Source organism: Podarcis erhardii, assembly GCF_964252035.2.
Source record: "Podarcis erhardii genome assembly, chromosome: 12".
Classification (NCBI taxonomy): domain Eukaryota; kingdom Metazoa; phylum Chordata; class Lepidosauria; order Squamata; family Lacertidae; genus Podarcis; species Podarcis erhardii.
This window is the reverse complement of record NC_138513.1, coordinates 8,246,412-8,261,624: the sequence shown is the minus strand read 5'-3', so window position 1 is coordinate 8,261,624 and position 15,213 is coordinate 8,246,412. Positions and strand designations below refer to the sequence as shown.

General features: G+C 45.9%; 1 protein-coding gene across 7 annotated transcripts in view; it reads right to left on the bottom strand.

The window, feature by feature from the left end:
• LOC309325870 (sodium channel protein type 5 subunit alpha-like) overlaps positions 1-15,213 on the bottom strand; it is a 214,569-nt gene that overhangs the window by 51,077 nt on the left and 148,279 nt on the right. For 5 of the 7 annotated variants that reach the window (XM_081834160.1, XM_081834161.1, XM_081834162.1 and 2 more), the window contains 2 exons: positions 10,760-10,906; positions 5,758-5,881 (listed from right to left, as the gene is read on the bottom strand). In XM_081834160.1, the coding sequence (XP_081690286.1) occupies positions 5,758-5,881; positions 10,760-10,906 (271 nt within the window). The remainder of the gene's footprint in view (positions 1-5,757; positions 5,882-10,759; positions 10,907-15,213) is intronic. The other 2 variants (XM_081834163.1, XM_081834165.1) reach the window with 1 other exon arrangement.

The following is a 15,213-nucleotide window of genomic DNA, read 5'->3' as shown; positions in this document are numbered from 1 at the left end:
CTCAACATTATTAAACGTCTTAATCTTGTACAGAGTGCTACTGTGCATGAATTCAGTCCCTTCAGTTTACTGAAGTTCATTTCTGTCTTTCTGTTCATCTTCCACTTCGTTACAGACTTTCATAGACTCACACAGATGGAAAGGGTCTTGCAGGCCATCTGGTCTAACCCACAACTCAATGAAAGAAACCCAGAGCTAGAGCAACCCCAGTAGATGGGTTTCTACTTCTTGAGGCAAGCGTTTCCATTGTAAAACCACTCTTGCTGTCTATCTCTTGGTGTTGAACAAAAATCTACCCCCTAGTAACATTAAGCCCATTAATGGGATGCAACCTGGAAGAAATGGGCTCATGGCTCATTTACAAATAACTAATCTATGCTTATCCATAGTCTTGGTAAATTTAATTATGTACATTATCTACTTCAGTCTTTATGGTTTTTACTGAAATATATGGTTCCTATGACCCAATTTATTGCCTTTGGTTCTGCAAAAAACAGATACAGAAAAGAATAGTTCTACTATGATGAAAATGATGAATTGAAAGGCATTGTGGGAAAAGGCCTTAACTGGCTAAGTCGGGGATGGGGAACCTGTGGCCCTTCAGATGTTATTAGATGCCAACTCCAATCAGCCTCAGCCAGCTTGGCCAATGGTCGGGGTGATGGGAGTTGTAGTCCAATGGCATCTGAAGGGCCATAGGTTCCCCATCCCTGAGCTAAAACAGCAGCTTTGTCTCCTTCCTATACTTATTGTCAATGGTGAATAACATCTAACTTACAATGTTTGATGTGACTCATTGACAACAGGTGCAGCGTTGCCAGCATCCCTGTAGCTCTGTTGGGCAATGTGTTCCAGAGATGGCAATGCTTTTGACGCCATTTAAACGATCCTTATCATTCACACAGACACTGTCACCTCCCCCCACAATAGGGAACATTTAAAGTCCTTTCCGTTGAATGCAGTCATTTTCTTTTCATAGTGGACAGGTCCCCTGCCCCGCCCCACCCAGCTCTAGGCTTTCATTCAAAAATCCTAACTTAAATCACAATAAAATCTCTCTGCGTCTGTGTACATGCATGCAAGCTGAGCATAGTGTAAACTAGAACAGCAGGCTTTTACTGCTGCTACAAGTGGAAGATAATTCCAGGTTGTCACAGCTCAGGAAAGCTCAATCAGAGAAAAACATCTGCAAATGAATTAAAGGCTAGAAATGGCCAACTTATTGTACATTTAATAGAAATATTCTAAGCCTTGAGCAGAGGGCCAAAGGAGACGTGATGCTTATCACGTAGTCTGCCCATATGTAGCCGATTTTTTTAAAAATAGCAATAATTCCAAAATAGCCCACATATATGACACTTTTTTCTCCAGAGTGTTTTGCTGTTGACTTAGAAGGTGGCTGTACTTGCTCTAGTCCCAACCCCTTTAATTCCATTGCCTTTCCATCCACTCTTTTATCACATAAACCACACTAAGAGGGTGGTGGGCTCAGGGAATCTATTATTTGCATGATTTTTAACATGGAGGGATAAACTGGAAGAAACACAATTACCATGGCTTCTGTGGAGGCAGATCCACCAAAGGTGGAAAGAGAAGAGGGAACACATAAACTGTCAGAGTTTGAAGGGTTGGGGAAATGCTGTAATAGTAATGCTATGGGTTTAATTTCAAGACTATAACATAGTTATTGCTATTAGAAGCGAATGGTACAGAAGGCAAGATTTGATTTTAAAACTTAAGGGACAGAAATGGCAGGCAGGATGGAATAAATCCCCATTTAGGTAAATCTCAGTTAGAGACTAAGAAATGGAATTTTAAATGGGTCATAGGTAGTGCTTAACACCACAGAGGTTATCCTGTATAAATTCTACACTATCACCATACCGTTGGAGGGCATACCAGCTGGTAGGAACTTATAGACATCTCTGGTGGGATTGTGGAAAAGAATACAAGTTCTAGATCTCCATTTAAGGAGATTAACACAAATTGTAGCATAATACCCACCCCACAACTGGCTCTTCTAAACATCTAGGAAGAGAATGGTTAGGAATTATGTGTAAGGAGTTGATTATCCATTTGCTAACTGTGGCCAGAGCCACAATAGCCTGGCTTTAAGACTCATCACAATTACCCACAGAAACAAGTTGAAATACAGCTGCTTCAAGGGGGGGGGTGTTGTGTCCTCCCCACATGCGGGCCCCAGTTAACAACCTGGCCAAAGCACTTTGGGCCAGTTGCAGCTTCTGAGTACTCTTTAAAATCAGCTACAAAATCCAGAGCGCACTACATTAATCCAGATGTGATGTAACTAAAGATGTTTCACTGAGGCCAGAACTGCAGTCTCCAGAAATGGGTGTGTTTTGCACACCAGCCCCAGCTGGGCAAAGCACCAAAATTCAAAGACAGGTCCAAATGAACCCCTCCCCTCCAAGCCACGTGCCTGCATTTTCAAGGGAAGACCTACCCCTCTTCTGATGTACTGACCAAGAGCACCTCTATCTAGTCTGGAGTAAGGTGCTGTTTGTTTTCCCACATCCAGTCCGATGGTTCTGGATTTCCACAGTCTCACTGAATGAGATGGACAGCTGGGATAGAGTTGGGTGTCATCTGCAAACTGGTGACGCCAAACCCCAAATCACCTCCACTAGTGGTTACATCTAAATATTAAGCATGGGGAACAAGGTAGGGGAATGTAAGACCGCAAAGGCGAACTGTTAAGGTATGGAATAGGAATCCACATGCTGGAGCTCACCATGAATTTATCCTTTGTTCTCTTAGAATGGCAATGGCGCCCGCCAGAGAGGTGCTGGAGCTGAGCTCCGGTGAGCTGCTGAAAAAAAGCCCTGAGCACCACCATCTGAAACAAGCCACCCAGAAAGGTCTAGAATGAAACTGGTCTAGAAGTGTGCCTTGTTCAGTGGCATGGTGCTGAGAGGTCCAGCACAACCAACAGAAAAGTATTCCCCCTGTCCAATTTCTGGCACAGGTCATCTACAGAGGCCGTTCCCTTCCCAAAATCAGAGCCACAGCTGGATTGAAATGGATCTGGAGCTGAGAAGAGGGTGCAATGCTTAAGTCATTGTCTTACTGAACTATTTATTTTGTGCATTATGCTATACTTTAAAAAAAGTACTGAAAGCAGGAGACATCTAGAAACAAACAACTGAAGAATTGCATACACTGGCATGCTTGCATCATCATACCACACCCTTTTCTGACAAGTGAATTCATGTTGGGCTGTTGCATTTAAGCAGAGCTGCCAAGAAAATGCCTGGGAACTACAGACATCCCCTTGCCCTGCAGGGTTTCTACTACCTCATTTGATCATCCTTCACATGCCAAAATGCCATTCTGCTGACTGTAGGGGCTCTTGCATTTCTTGCAAGTTATCCCCATCTGATCCCCACTAAGCAGGCTTGTTTCTGAATTAAATAATCCTCTGGGATATGCATGCTCGCGGATATATGACAGTTTAGCTCACCTTATTCTCCCACTCCTCCCTCCCTCCCTCCCCACCTTCCAACACATCAGGAAGAACCTCATGGAACAATCAGTTGCAACAGAGACTCAAGGCTGTCAAGTGATTGCATTTGTTAACTGGAGAATTAGACAGCAAAAATCTACATTGCATCCCTGTCTTTTCAGTGGCAGGTGGAGTTGAGTGTTTACCAAACACCGGCATGTTTTCATCTTAAGAGTGAAAAAGGCATCTTGACTGATGCAATCAGCTCAAGGTTACAGAAGACATGCGTGAGTTGGCTCGGTGCAATCCAATGGTGAGAAGCAAGGGTGGAACTGGGGCAGTTACAAATATATATATACACACACACACACACACACACACACACACACACACACACAGTGGTGCCCTGCAAGACGAATGCCTCGCAAGACGGAAAACCCGCTAGACGAAAGGGTTTTCCGTTTTGGAGGTGCTTCGCAAAACAAATTTCCTATGGGCTTGCTTCGCAAGACGAAAATGTCTTGCGAGTTCCTGCGGGTTTTTTTCCTTCCCCCCTTTTTCTAAGCCGGTAAGCCGCTTATCTGCTAATAGCGCTAATAGCGCTAATCCACTAAGCCGTCAATGGGCTTGCTTCGCAAGACGAAAAAACCGCTAGACGAAGAGACTCGCGGAACGGATTAATTACGTCTTGCGAGGCACAACTGTGTATATGTATAGATATAGATATAGATATAGATATAGATATAGATATAGATATAGATATAGATATAGATATAGATATATGCTTCAGGGGACCAGTGGGTGGAGGAGACAGCCTCACAACGGCTTCTCCCTTCCCCTAGTTTGGGGGTCATCAACCCTCCTGGATCCCAAGGGCCGCTGGGACTCCTGAAGGATCTGTGCCTTGGATGCATGTTTTTTGCACCATGGTGGTGCTGGAGATTGCAGGACCCTCGATTTCTGTGGATTAGTCAGTGGAGACAGGTGTGATCTGTGCTTTGATGGTGGTTTCATTGATGTGAGATTTTTTGTTTCACATATTGTTTGCGAAAGCACAAATTAGGTAAGTTCATCTTTCAGCGTGAATGGAATCAAATTTCTCCCAGGTTCCTTCTTCCAGGTAACTGGTTCCATAATTAAACTACTCTTGCCACCATAATAATAATAATAATAAATTTTATTTATATCCCGCCCTCCCCAGCCACCTAAGCAGGGTGGGGGTGGAAAATCAATCCTGGCTTTCAGAGCGTAGTGATCAGACCATGGCACCTTCTTCGAAGGAGACATGATCACATCTATACCGATGCCAAAGATCAGATCCAGCGTGTGGTCTCCTTGATGTGTGGGGCCTGAAACAAACTGGGAGAGCCCTAGTGTCGCCATGGAAGACACCAGGTCCAGAGCCTGTGAGGAGGGAGTGGCATCAGCATGGACGTTGAAGTCCCCCAATACCAATAGGTTAGGGAACTCCAAGGCCCAGCCGGCCACCGCCTCCAGCAGGCCTGACAGGGTGGCTGCTGGTGCGCTAGGTGGCCGGTACACCAGCCAGACAGCCACGCTCACCTCGGAGCCCCACACTAGGCCAACACATTCAATGCCGGGGATCGATGGTGATGGTAGAGCCCTGAAAGAACAATCTTCCCGGATTAATAATGCCACCCCTCCCCCCCGGCCCACAGTCCGCGACTGGTGGAGGACGGAGGAACCTGGGGGCGCCATCTCTCGTAAGGTAACAGTTTCCCCTTCGCGCACCCAGGTCTCCGTCACACAAGCCAGGTCAACCCCCTGCGAGGTGAAGAAATCTCGCAGGGTGGCGGTTTTGTTGCCTATGGACCTGGCATTGCACAACACCAGTGACGGAGGTGAGTAATCCTTGCTCACCCTACCCTCGTCCCTCGGGATGGGGCGCAGATTGGAAGGGGTACGAGCATATCCATATCTCGATCCCCTTCGCCTATGACATCTGCCCCCACCGCCGTACCTCCCTCGCCCCACCACGGTAGCAATCCCAAGCCTCATACCAACCTCCATTTACAAAATAGAAAAACAAACCAAACCAAAAACAATTATACATACCATCAGTTTTCATGTAATGTTCAACCAACAAGTTTAGATCTGCAAGTTTAGATCTACTCCTGCCCTCTGGGGCAGCAGCAGATAACAAGTTTCTGCCCTCTTTTCTGTGATTCTCCAGCTTCAACCTGAAGTGGAATAGCCCAGGAAAGCTGTGACAGTTCTGATAATGCGTTTCTAGCTTAAAGTCAGGAAAAGAAATGAAAGCAACCCATCCTTACGTTCTGGGAAACAGTCTTCTGGTTCCATCATCTCTTCTGCCAGCTCAGGCATCTGCTCCAGAAGCTCTGGCGGGATTGCCAGGTCCACTGTGCTTCCTTCCGACAGACTGATTTCATCAAACCTCTAGGGGAGAAACAGGGGCAAAGGTGAGGAGAGGAAGAACATTAATCAGTCTCCTCCTAGCGGAAGTGGCTGTGCTTTAAAGAAGGAGCCAGCGATGGATGATTCAGCCAGCTGGAGAGAGGATGAAAGGAAGAAAAGATTTGCTCATGCATTTTCATACAACACCCAGTGACCATAGCAAAAGGGATGCATCATACAACAAATGAACGAAATATGTAAAAATGAAACAACTGCACAGCAGCATTTTGTAATAAAGGCGACGTTTTTGCTTAGCGATTGGAAAGATTAAGATAAGTGCCAATTTCAAAGGAGATCTGTGTTCTGTTTGCATATAGGTTCAGAAAAATGCAAATTTAGTAAGAGTGTGTTTAAATGAGAACTGAATACTTTTTGTTTAAAAAATAGCTTTTATTAATATATAGCCCTTCCCAATAGAAATACAGAAATGTAAAACTAACGTGCCATGTGGCTTACCTCCCTGTTCCACCTATAACATGTCATGGGTGCAGGTTCATAACCTTCTTCCAAGAACTGAATAAATTTACCCACCAATCCTTAACTGGTCCTCCATGGGAGGGGGGGGGAAGGTTAAATACAGAGGAAAATAGCATGTCCGGGAGAAGTCTAGAATGCTTCTTCCTAACATCTAGTTTTCTTGGTGCAGTTAGGAGCATCCAGCCACACCTTTCTCCTTGGTAGAACTGGGTCAGCATATTTCAGGCATGTTTTTTTCTGACAAGCCTACCAGCTTGGCCAGAGCCTTCCACCATCTGAAAGCACATTCTAGAATACGGCCCAGAATTCTTTGCAGAAGGCAAGATTCCTGGAATATGTGCTCATAGGTTCCTCAGCAAGTAGAGGCAGAAAATGTTTGCTGCTCCCACGGATAAATATTACTTGGTGGTTCAAATCTTATTGCGTCCTCGGTCTTTAAACATTTTCATGAGCTCCTGTGCTGCCAAAGCACAAAGGGTGTTGGGTTTGTTGTTGCTTGTGTGGTTGATATTCCAGGATAAAAAGGGAGAAATATCAACCACCTAACTTTCAAAGAGCAATCTGGAACTGCCTCCATATGGACAAATCTGCCTCTTCAGCAATGTCTGAGAGAAGAGATGATCTTTACCTTGTGGCTAATTGCAGCCTCCTGCTTCTCTCCCGCCCCTTCCCCCGCCCCAATTCAAATGAATCCACCAGACAGACAGAGAAAGCACTACCTTCAGAAGAAGAGATTAAGGGCAGAAATAACAGCTCTCTGGAGATTTACGTGAAGAATGCTCCTAAAAAAACACACCCTTCTGCAATGGAAATGAAAACATCTGAGCAGCTGATTATTTGGCTACTTCCTGGGAACATAAAAGATGGGGCCATTTTCAGGAACTGAGATCCTGTTTCAAAGATGGATTATGAAGGGAGACCAAGATGGACCCTTTTTTAAGAAAAGGTTTGGTAAACCAAGTTATACGGATGACTACAGCCCAAACTAGACAAGAAGTAACAGAGGCTGCATACATTAAAAATACATTTAAAGCATATTTCTTCCCCCAAAAGAATCATGGGAGAGCTGCAGTTTGTTATGGGTGCTGTAGCCCCGAGAAACTGCAAACTACAACTCCCAGGATTCTTTGCGGAAAAGCAATGTGCTTTTGTAATCTATGGTGTGACCTAAGTTTTCCTTAGTAGGGAAATAATAGCTCTGGGTGGAATGGTGGTGGGGTAGTTAACCCCCTGTAGTACTGAGGTCCCAATCCAAAAGCCCCTAGGAGCTGTAAATATCTCCAATGTCTCATCCAGTGATGCCCTTAGAAACTGATTACTTTTCGATAAAACATCCCAGGGTGCCTGTTTGTCTGTCTTCTATTTAAATGCTTGAAAAGAAGGCAGGGGGAGTTGGAACTACCATACCACACTTTGAAAAGAAGGAGTAAACGCGACACAAGGCAGGCAATGCAGGGATTGCTTGCAATGTTTGCTTTGATAACGAGGGCCTGCTTTGAAGATAATAATAATAATAATTTATTATTTATACCCCGCCCATCTGGCTGGGCCTCCCCAGCCACTCTGGGCGGCTTCCATAAAAACCAAAAATACAGTAAAATATCACATGTTAAAAACTTCCCTGAACAGGGCTGCCTTAAGATGTCTTCTGAATGTCAGGTAGTTGTTGATTGCTTTGACATCTGCTGGAAGGGCGTTCCACAGGGCGAGTGCCACTACCAAGAAGGCCCTCTGCCTGGTTCCCTGTAGCTTTGCTTCTCGCAATGAGGGAACCGCCAGAAGGCCCTCGGCGCTGGACCTCAGCGTCCGGGCAGAACGATGGGAGTGGAGACGCTCCTTCAGGAATACTGGGCCGAGGCCGTTTAGGGCTTTAAAGGTCAACACCAGCACTTTGAATTGTGCTCGGAAACGTACTGGGAGCCAATGTAGGTCTTTCAAGACCGGTGTTATGTGGTCTCGGCGGCCGCCCCCAGTCACCAGTCTAGCTGCCGCGTTCTGGATTAGTTGTAGTTTCCGAGTCACCTTCAAAGGTAGCCCCACGTAGAGTGCATTGCAGTAGTCCAAGCGGGAGATAACCAGAGCATGCACCACTCTGGCGAGACAGTCTGCAGGCAGATAGGGTCTCAGCCTACGTACCAGATGGAGCTGGGAAACAGCTGCCCTGGACACAGATTTGACCTGTGCCTCCATGGACAGCTGTGAGTCCAAAATGACTCCCAGGCTGCGCACCTGGTCCTTCAGAGGCACAGTTACCCCATTCAGGACCAGGGAGTCCTCCACACCTGCCCGCCTCCTGTGCCCCAAGAACAGTACTTCTGTCTTGTCAGGATTCAACCTCAATCTGTTAGCCGCCATCCATCCTCCAACCGCCTCCAGACACTCACACAGGACCATCACAGATGGTGATTTGGTGCTCTGGGAGAGGGTGCTCAAACCCATCCTTCAGTTCAGATCCCTCCTTCCCCCCACCCCAAGCCTATCAGAGAAAACATCCCCACAACAACCCCCAAATTAACACACCAGCCCATTGAGGGGCGCCTCACTGGAGGAAAGAGTTAAGCACCATCTCTAATAGCACTGTGTCTCTGATCTTTAAATCAGCTCAGCTAGGCTTCAAAATGAGAAGGAAAAGGCACCAAGGACCAATCCCGCCCCCCCCCCTTCTCAAATGGTTCAGCTTTAAGTCCCTTAAAGAGACTCCAAAAAGAAAACATTAGATTAGCCGAGCAGGTGAACAGAGAAAATACATTGGTTGTTGCATCAGCATGCATAAGCCCCAGCCTGATAACCTGACAGTGACAAAAGGAAAGATTATAATATCTGCAAAACTCAGCAGCACAGCCGCAGGAGGGATGAGAGAGGAACCAGAAACGAAGCAGCACAATTAAAAAGCAACAACAACAGTGCATTGCAAGCGATCTAAGAGCCATTTTAGAGTCATCCATATAAAAAGAGGTGGGGGCTGGGGCAGTGAAACACTTTTGTGGTACGTAAAATATCAAGAAGCTGATGGCGCTGGTCGCTAATTTGGACTTGTCCCTCCTCTATTTAGGCCTCAGTTTCACCCATGTTCCTCAATTTGTAGCCAAAAGTTCAGAAATCGGAGCTTTCCGCTTGGCCTTACTCCAGCGCATATGATTCTCCTTGTGAATTCTGCTTGTGATTTCTGCGTTGCCTCCAACTCTTCTCTTGGCGGCTTGACAAAGCTGTTGGCATACTTCCTGGGTTGCCCCATGCGCTTGAGCTAGTTGCCATATGAGCCACCAGACAGTTTAGCCATTGCCTGCTTCCCAGGGCTTGGACATGAAATTGTGGGTCCAGTTGTATGTGCTGTCCCACATGGAGCTAAGTCTTCAAAAATAGCATCATTTGGGCGTTGTTGCTGGCGTATGTCACCTCACATGAACTTCTGCCTCATTTTTCACTGTTCCATGGACAGGTGCCATGCTCTTTGATCTCCCTCTTAAACAGTCACAAATAGAATCTAATTGTGCTCTTTGGAGATGGCATTTGTGTTCTGCGCACATTTAAAGGTGGTGGAGGAAAGAAAGCTTGTTGCTGTTGCTGCTTCCTACGACCAGGCCATTCAGAAAGTTCGACTTGAAATGGAAGCATGCCGTTTTCCTTTTCCCACTTTGTTTCGTATAGAGTGCACCTGGGTCCCAGGCAATGAGTTTCTTGTTCATTTAGTCAGTGTGCATCGATTCTCATGCTGTATGGGGTGAAACCATCCCCCTAACTACTAAATATTCAACTTTGTAAAAACATGGTCGGCAATTCAGCAAAGTTATATGCATGTGCTCTGTATGCAGCCGGGGATATATTTAATGTTTCTATGACAGGCTGAGCAGGCAAGGTACCTTTTAAGCAGAAAACAGCTTGCTGCCTCAGTTAACTCGTATGTGTGGTTCCACCCCCAGGAGAAACTTCAGGCACCTCCAGTTATGCAACTTTCTCCCCCGTGCTCTGTAGGATGGTTGCATTTGTGAATGTATGCTATGTGCAACTGAATGTATGCTTTGGATGGAAACTGCTATATGACCAGCTTTTCCTCCAAATGATTTCAGGCTATAGCAGAGAACCCAGCTCATAGCCTGAGCCTGAAACTTGGCAATTGTACTCAGCTTTTTGTTTTTCCAAATGGTGCATCCTGGAATTCCATTCCTGGACATTGCATGAATTCTCTGCTTTTAATTCTCTCCATACTTACCACAGCTATAGTGGCCATTCTGCGTTGTTTTTCTTTGGCACCGGATAGGCTCATTTATAAAGGAAATGACCCCCCTCCCGCATGCTCCATGCAACCCTAGCCAATTTCTACTGCATGCACTACAGAGTTCCAGCAACGGACTGGCATGCAGAAAGCAGGCAGCAAACGGTTACCTCTTGTTCCCCTACTGGTGGGACCGGAGGCTCGTCCTTTGACTGTTTGTCCGTTTGCAACTCACTTAACTCTTCGCAAATCTCAGAGGCCTGACTCCGAACAGCTGGGCTTTTGTAGCGCTGCCCTTTCAGTTGCTGTTGTTTGTCCTGGTGGAAATAATCCTAAATGGGTTTATTCCCCCCCTTTTTCCAGCATGCTCATTTCATAAGCAGAACACACAGACAGACACATACGGCCCCAGTGAGAACAGAAAAATCAGCGTCAAATATGCTCATTAAAAGTGGCACCTCGGGGCAGCAAAGGGTGAAGGAACAAGATTGCATTTAATTAACTGTGCAATTTTTACAATAATTTCCATTGCACTTTGACAGGGTCATCAGACTCAGGCAAATTCAAACTACAGACCTTTGAGCTACGGCAGCTCTCTGGGAAACTCATGGCCTCGTTTGGCCAAGGCATCTTTACTTGGTTCTTGGCCTTACTCCACGCTTTCCTCTGGGATTGGCCGCAGCCCCTTCATGAACCTCCCCTTCCTGTCAGCAGCACTGATTTTATGCAGCAACACACACACATATCTCGTGAAGATGGTGGATTCTGCTCCTTAATTAGTCCCTGCCCTTTCCTCTGGCCTCACTGCCCTTTGTCAGATACCCCAAGCTAACCTGCTCACTAATACATATCCTCCAACTTTCCTCAGAAGAAAACAGAGAGATCGCAGAGAAAAAAGGCACATTTCTCACTCCCCCGCAACTGACCCTCCCAGACCCTTCCATTTTTGTGTTGCCCCCTCCACAGAGCATTTCCTATCGGAAGAAGGGCTACTCCAATGGGACAAAACACACACACACCCTCCACCGCCCTGAGAAAACCCCTTAATCCAGATTCACAAAAAGAAAAACACACACCGCAACAGCTTGGGGCCAAAAAACGAGGACCCCCATTTTGATCCGTGGGATGTTGGAGGGCCTGCATTCCCTGGGGGCCATTTGCCAGTTGTGGGGTTGGATCAGAGAAAAACGGAGGCGGAGCACTAAATGTAAATATTACCTTTGTAGAAGAGGCCAGAGGTGGTGAAGGATATCTTGCCAAACAAAAATCTCGTAAGGAGGGTGGAAGCAGGGCCATTAGGGGGTTTGTCTGGGGAAGTGATGTGTTCTTATGAGAGACTAAGGGTACACAGAGAGGCTTAGAGGGCTGCAATCAGGCCCTGGACCTGAGGTTCCTCACCCCTGTGCTAAGTCAAGACAAGACCCCCCCCCCACGTTTGCATGCTAAAACTGCTAGGGACTAAACCCTGTGCAGAACGAGGTCCTGAGCTCCTCAAGAGGAGGATAGGAGGTTGATGAGTTAGTTGGGTGTGGGTAGAGAAGGGTGAACAGTGGGGAGGACTAGCCCACTGCTCCATGCCCTTTCCTTTCTTCTGCCGCCCGCGCATGGTAGCCTGAGGAAGGAGGGTAGGTTTCAAACCAGCTGTCCCCAGCATTTAGAGACAAAGGAACTTCTCACAACTCACATTAGATCGGACGTGAAACAGACTGCTTCTCACCCAAGCAATTAATTGCTGAACCAATACATATTTGCTCTTCAGAGCTCTCCACTAGGAAAGTCAAGGTGAAACATATCTCCATTATTTTGTGAGGGCAGTGTTTTGAAAAACTGGCCCATGGGAAAACTGGGAGCAGGAGCCCAAAGCATGCTCCTGCAGGTGACCATCTCATCCTGCATGGAAATTTTCTGGGGGGCTCTGGCCCACGTTTTCCTAGAGACAGACCTTCAAAGCAGGGCTGAAGGACAGAAGACCCCTTCTGCAATCTAAGCCAAATAAGAATTTGAAAACCTATCCATTCTGAAGGAAATCAGCCCTGAGTGCTCACTGGAAGGACAGATCGTGAAGCTGAGGCTCCAATACTTTGGCCACCTCATGAGAAGAGAAGACTTCCTGGAAAAGACCCTGATGTTGGGAAAGATGGAGGGCACAAGGAGAAGGGGACGACAGAGGACGAGATGATAGGACAGTGTTCTCGAAGCTACCAGCATGAGTTTGACCAAACTGCGGGAGGCAGTGGAAGACAGGAGTGCCTGGCGTGCTCTGGTCCATGGGGTCACGAAGAGTCAGACATGACTAAACGACAACAACAATGTTCACCTCTCCTTTGAGGTAAGCTATAAGTGCAAACCTACATTCATTTTCCTGGGAGTAACATACTGTCATGTTTATTTCCAGGCCCAAGCCCAGGGAATGCAGGAGCCAGTCTCCACACCATGCTCCCAACCGAAAGAGAAGAAGATTTGTGCCCAGACGCCCAAGCTGTTCTCATTGCACAAGTCTTTCTGGCAACTCTGCAGAGTGGCTGTGTGTCAAGAGGGCTGCCCTCTCTTTACAGGGCTGCCTGGTCCAAATATAGTTTGAAGATTAAAAAACCTAAGAAGAGAGAGCAGGGACCTTGAAGTGTGTTGTCAACGGTTGGCACCTGGAGAACAGACTAAGCAGGCATGCAGATTACCTGATCAGAGTCTTCCCCACTATGATCAGATAGTTTGCATTTCTATTTAAATTACAATAACTGTTTCTAAATTTGCACCGACACAGACAATTATTATTATTAATAATAATAATAATAATAATAATTTATTATTTATTATTTATTATTTATACCCCGCCCATCTGGCTGTGTTTCCCCAGCCACTCTGGGAGGCTTCCAACAAAACACTAAAATACAATAACCTATTAAACATTAAAAGCTTTCCTAAACAGGGCTGCCTTCAGATGTCTTCTAAAAGTTTGGTAGTTATTTTTCTGTTTGACATCTGATGGGAGGGCATTTCACAGGACGGGCACCACCACTGAGAAGGCCCTCTGCCTGGTTCCCTGTAACTTAGCTTCTCGCAGTGAGGGAACCGCCAGAAGGCCCTCGGCGCTGGACCTCAGTGTCCGGGCAGAATGTTGGAGGTGGAGACGCTCCTTCAGGTATACTGGACCGAGGCCGTTTAGGGCTTTAAAGGTTAGCACCAACACTTGAGCATATGTGAATTTTATGCAAAATCTAGGTTCTCTTTGGCTCTCCTTTTTGGGCGATGTGTGTGGCCACTGTACAACTGCATCAAACTGCCTTAACTCCCCTTGCTACTGAAACACATTAACAACGCTCTGCCTGGTTTCAATGGTTTGCTAAGGAGAGCTTTGAGGAGGGGCTTTCCCTGCTGTTTAAAAAGGCAATTACAAGCAGAACAGGTTTTTTTAAACAATAGTTATTTCCAACTCTTTGCATTTGGCTCATGCCACATCCTCATGTTTTACTGCCCGTGCTTGATGAGCCTAATATTATTGATGTCACGGTTATTAGCCCACCTGCCATGGTTGGACAGTTCCCTCACTGCGGGGAACAGCACAGCAGAAACAGAGAAAAATGTTTCATTTCAGACTGAAATAGCAGTAAAGACAAAAGAAAGCTTTTTGGCTAAGTAATTTGGAGGCGGGGAAATAAATGCTTTCCGTTTGCCGAGTTCATACTATAACCACCCCCTTCAAACGCTGCTAGGATCTTTCAGTAAATCTATTTGAAATTATATTACTGATTTCCTGCTGCAAAGGGCATGGGACTCAATGCATATTTTAACTTACTACAAATTGATTCAGCGCCCCCGCCCCCCCCCCAGCCCCAAACTGTATTCTGGGCTTAAGAAAGTGCTGCAAGTAAATGCTGGGCATGTACTTTAATCAATTCTCCACAGGCCAAAAGATCACATTGATACAATCAGGGGAGCTGGAATTTTGTCTGCATCAAAAACAGTCCATAATGGACAAGGAAGGACCTTAAGCAGTGCAAGAAATCAGCCGCATTAACTTTTCATTTCTTTAAAATCAACATTCCCTCCCCCAAACGAGCTGCAAGCATAATACAAATAATTTTATTCATACAGCTCTTTCACACTAATTGGGGCTTTATGCAAAAGACAATAAGATGCAGCAGTTACACTTGAGGCACTCTGCATAATCAATGAAATGTAACATGACACAAAACAGCAGAATCCTATACATGTCTACTCAGCTCTGAGTACACCATTGAGTTCAGTGGAGCTTGCTCCCTGGTAAGTGGGCCAAGGATTCAGCCATAAATCCAGCTGGAAAGGGGAAGCGGAGGCAGAATTGCCACATCTCAGGAACTGTTCCTGCATATGGAGGGGCAGTTAACCTCTTTCTCAGAGCCGGTAGGAGTTAAATCTCTGAGTTCAACCAGAAGCACATGGGATCCACTCCAGCTTTTCTCCAAGGTTCTATGTTTACAAAGGCAATAAATAAATAAATCCTATTTACCCCCTTCCCACAGCATTTTTAACATTACATTTTATCTGTATCATTACATTGTAACCACCCCCTCAAAAAAAAAAGTTCAATTGAAAATTCATCAGCGTTTTAGAGCAATCATATCCAATGTACACATTTTTGCAAGGA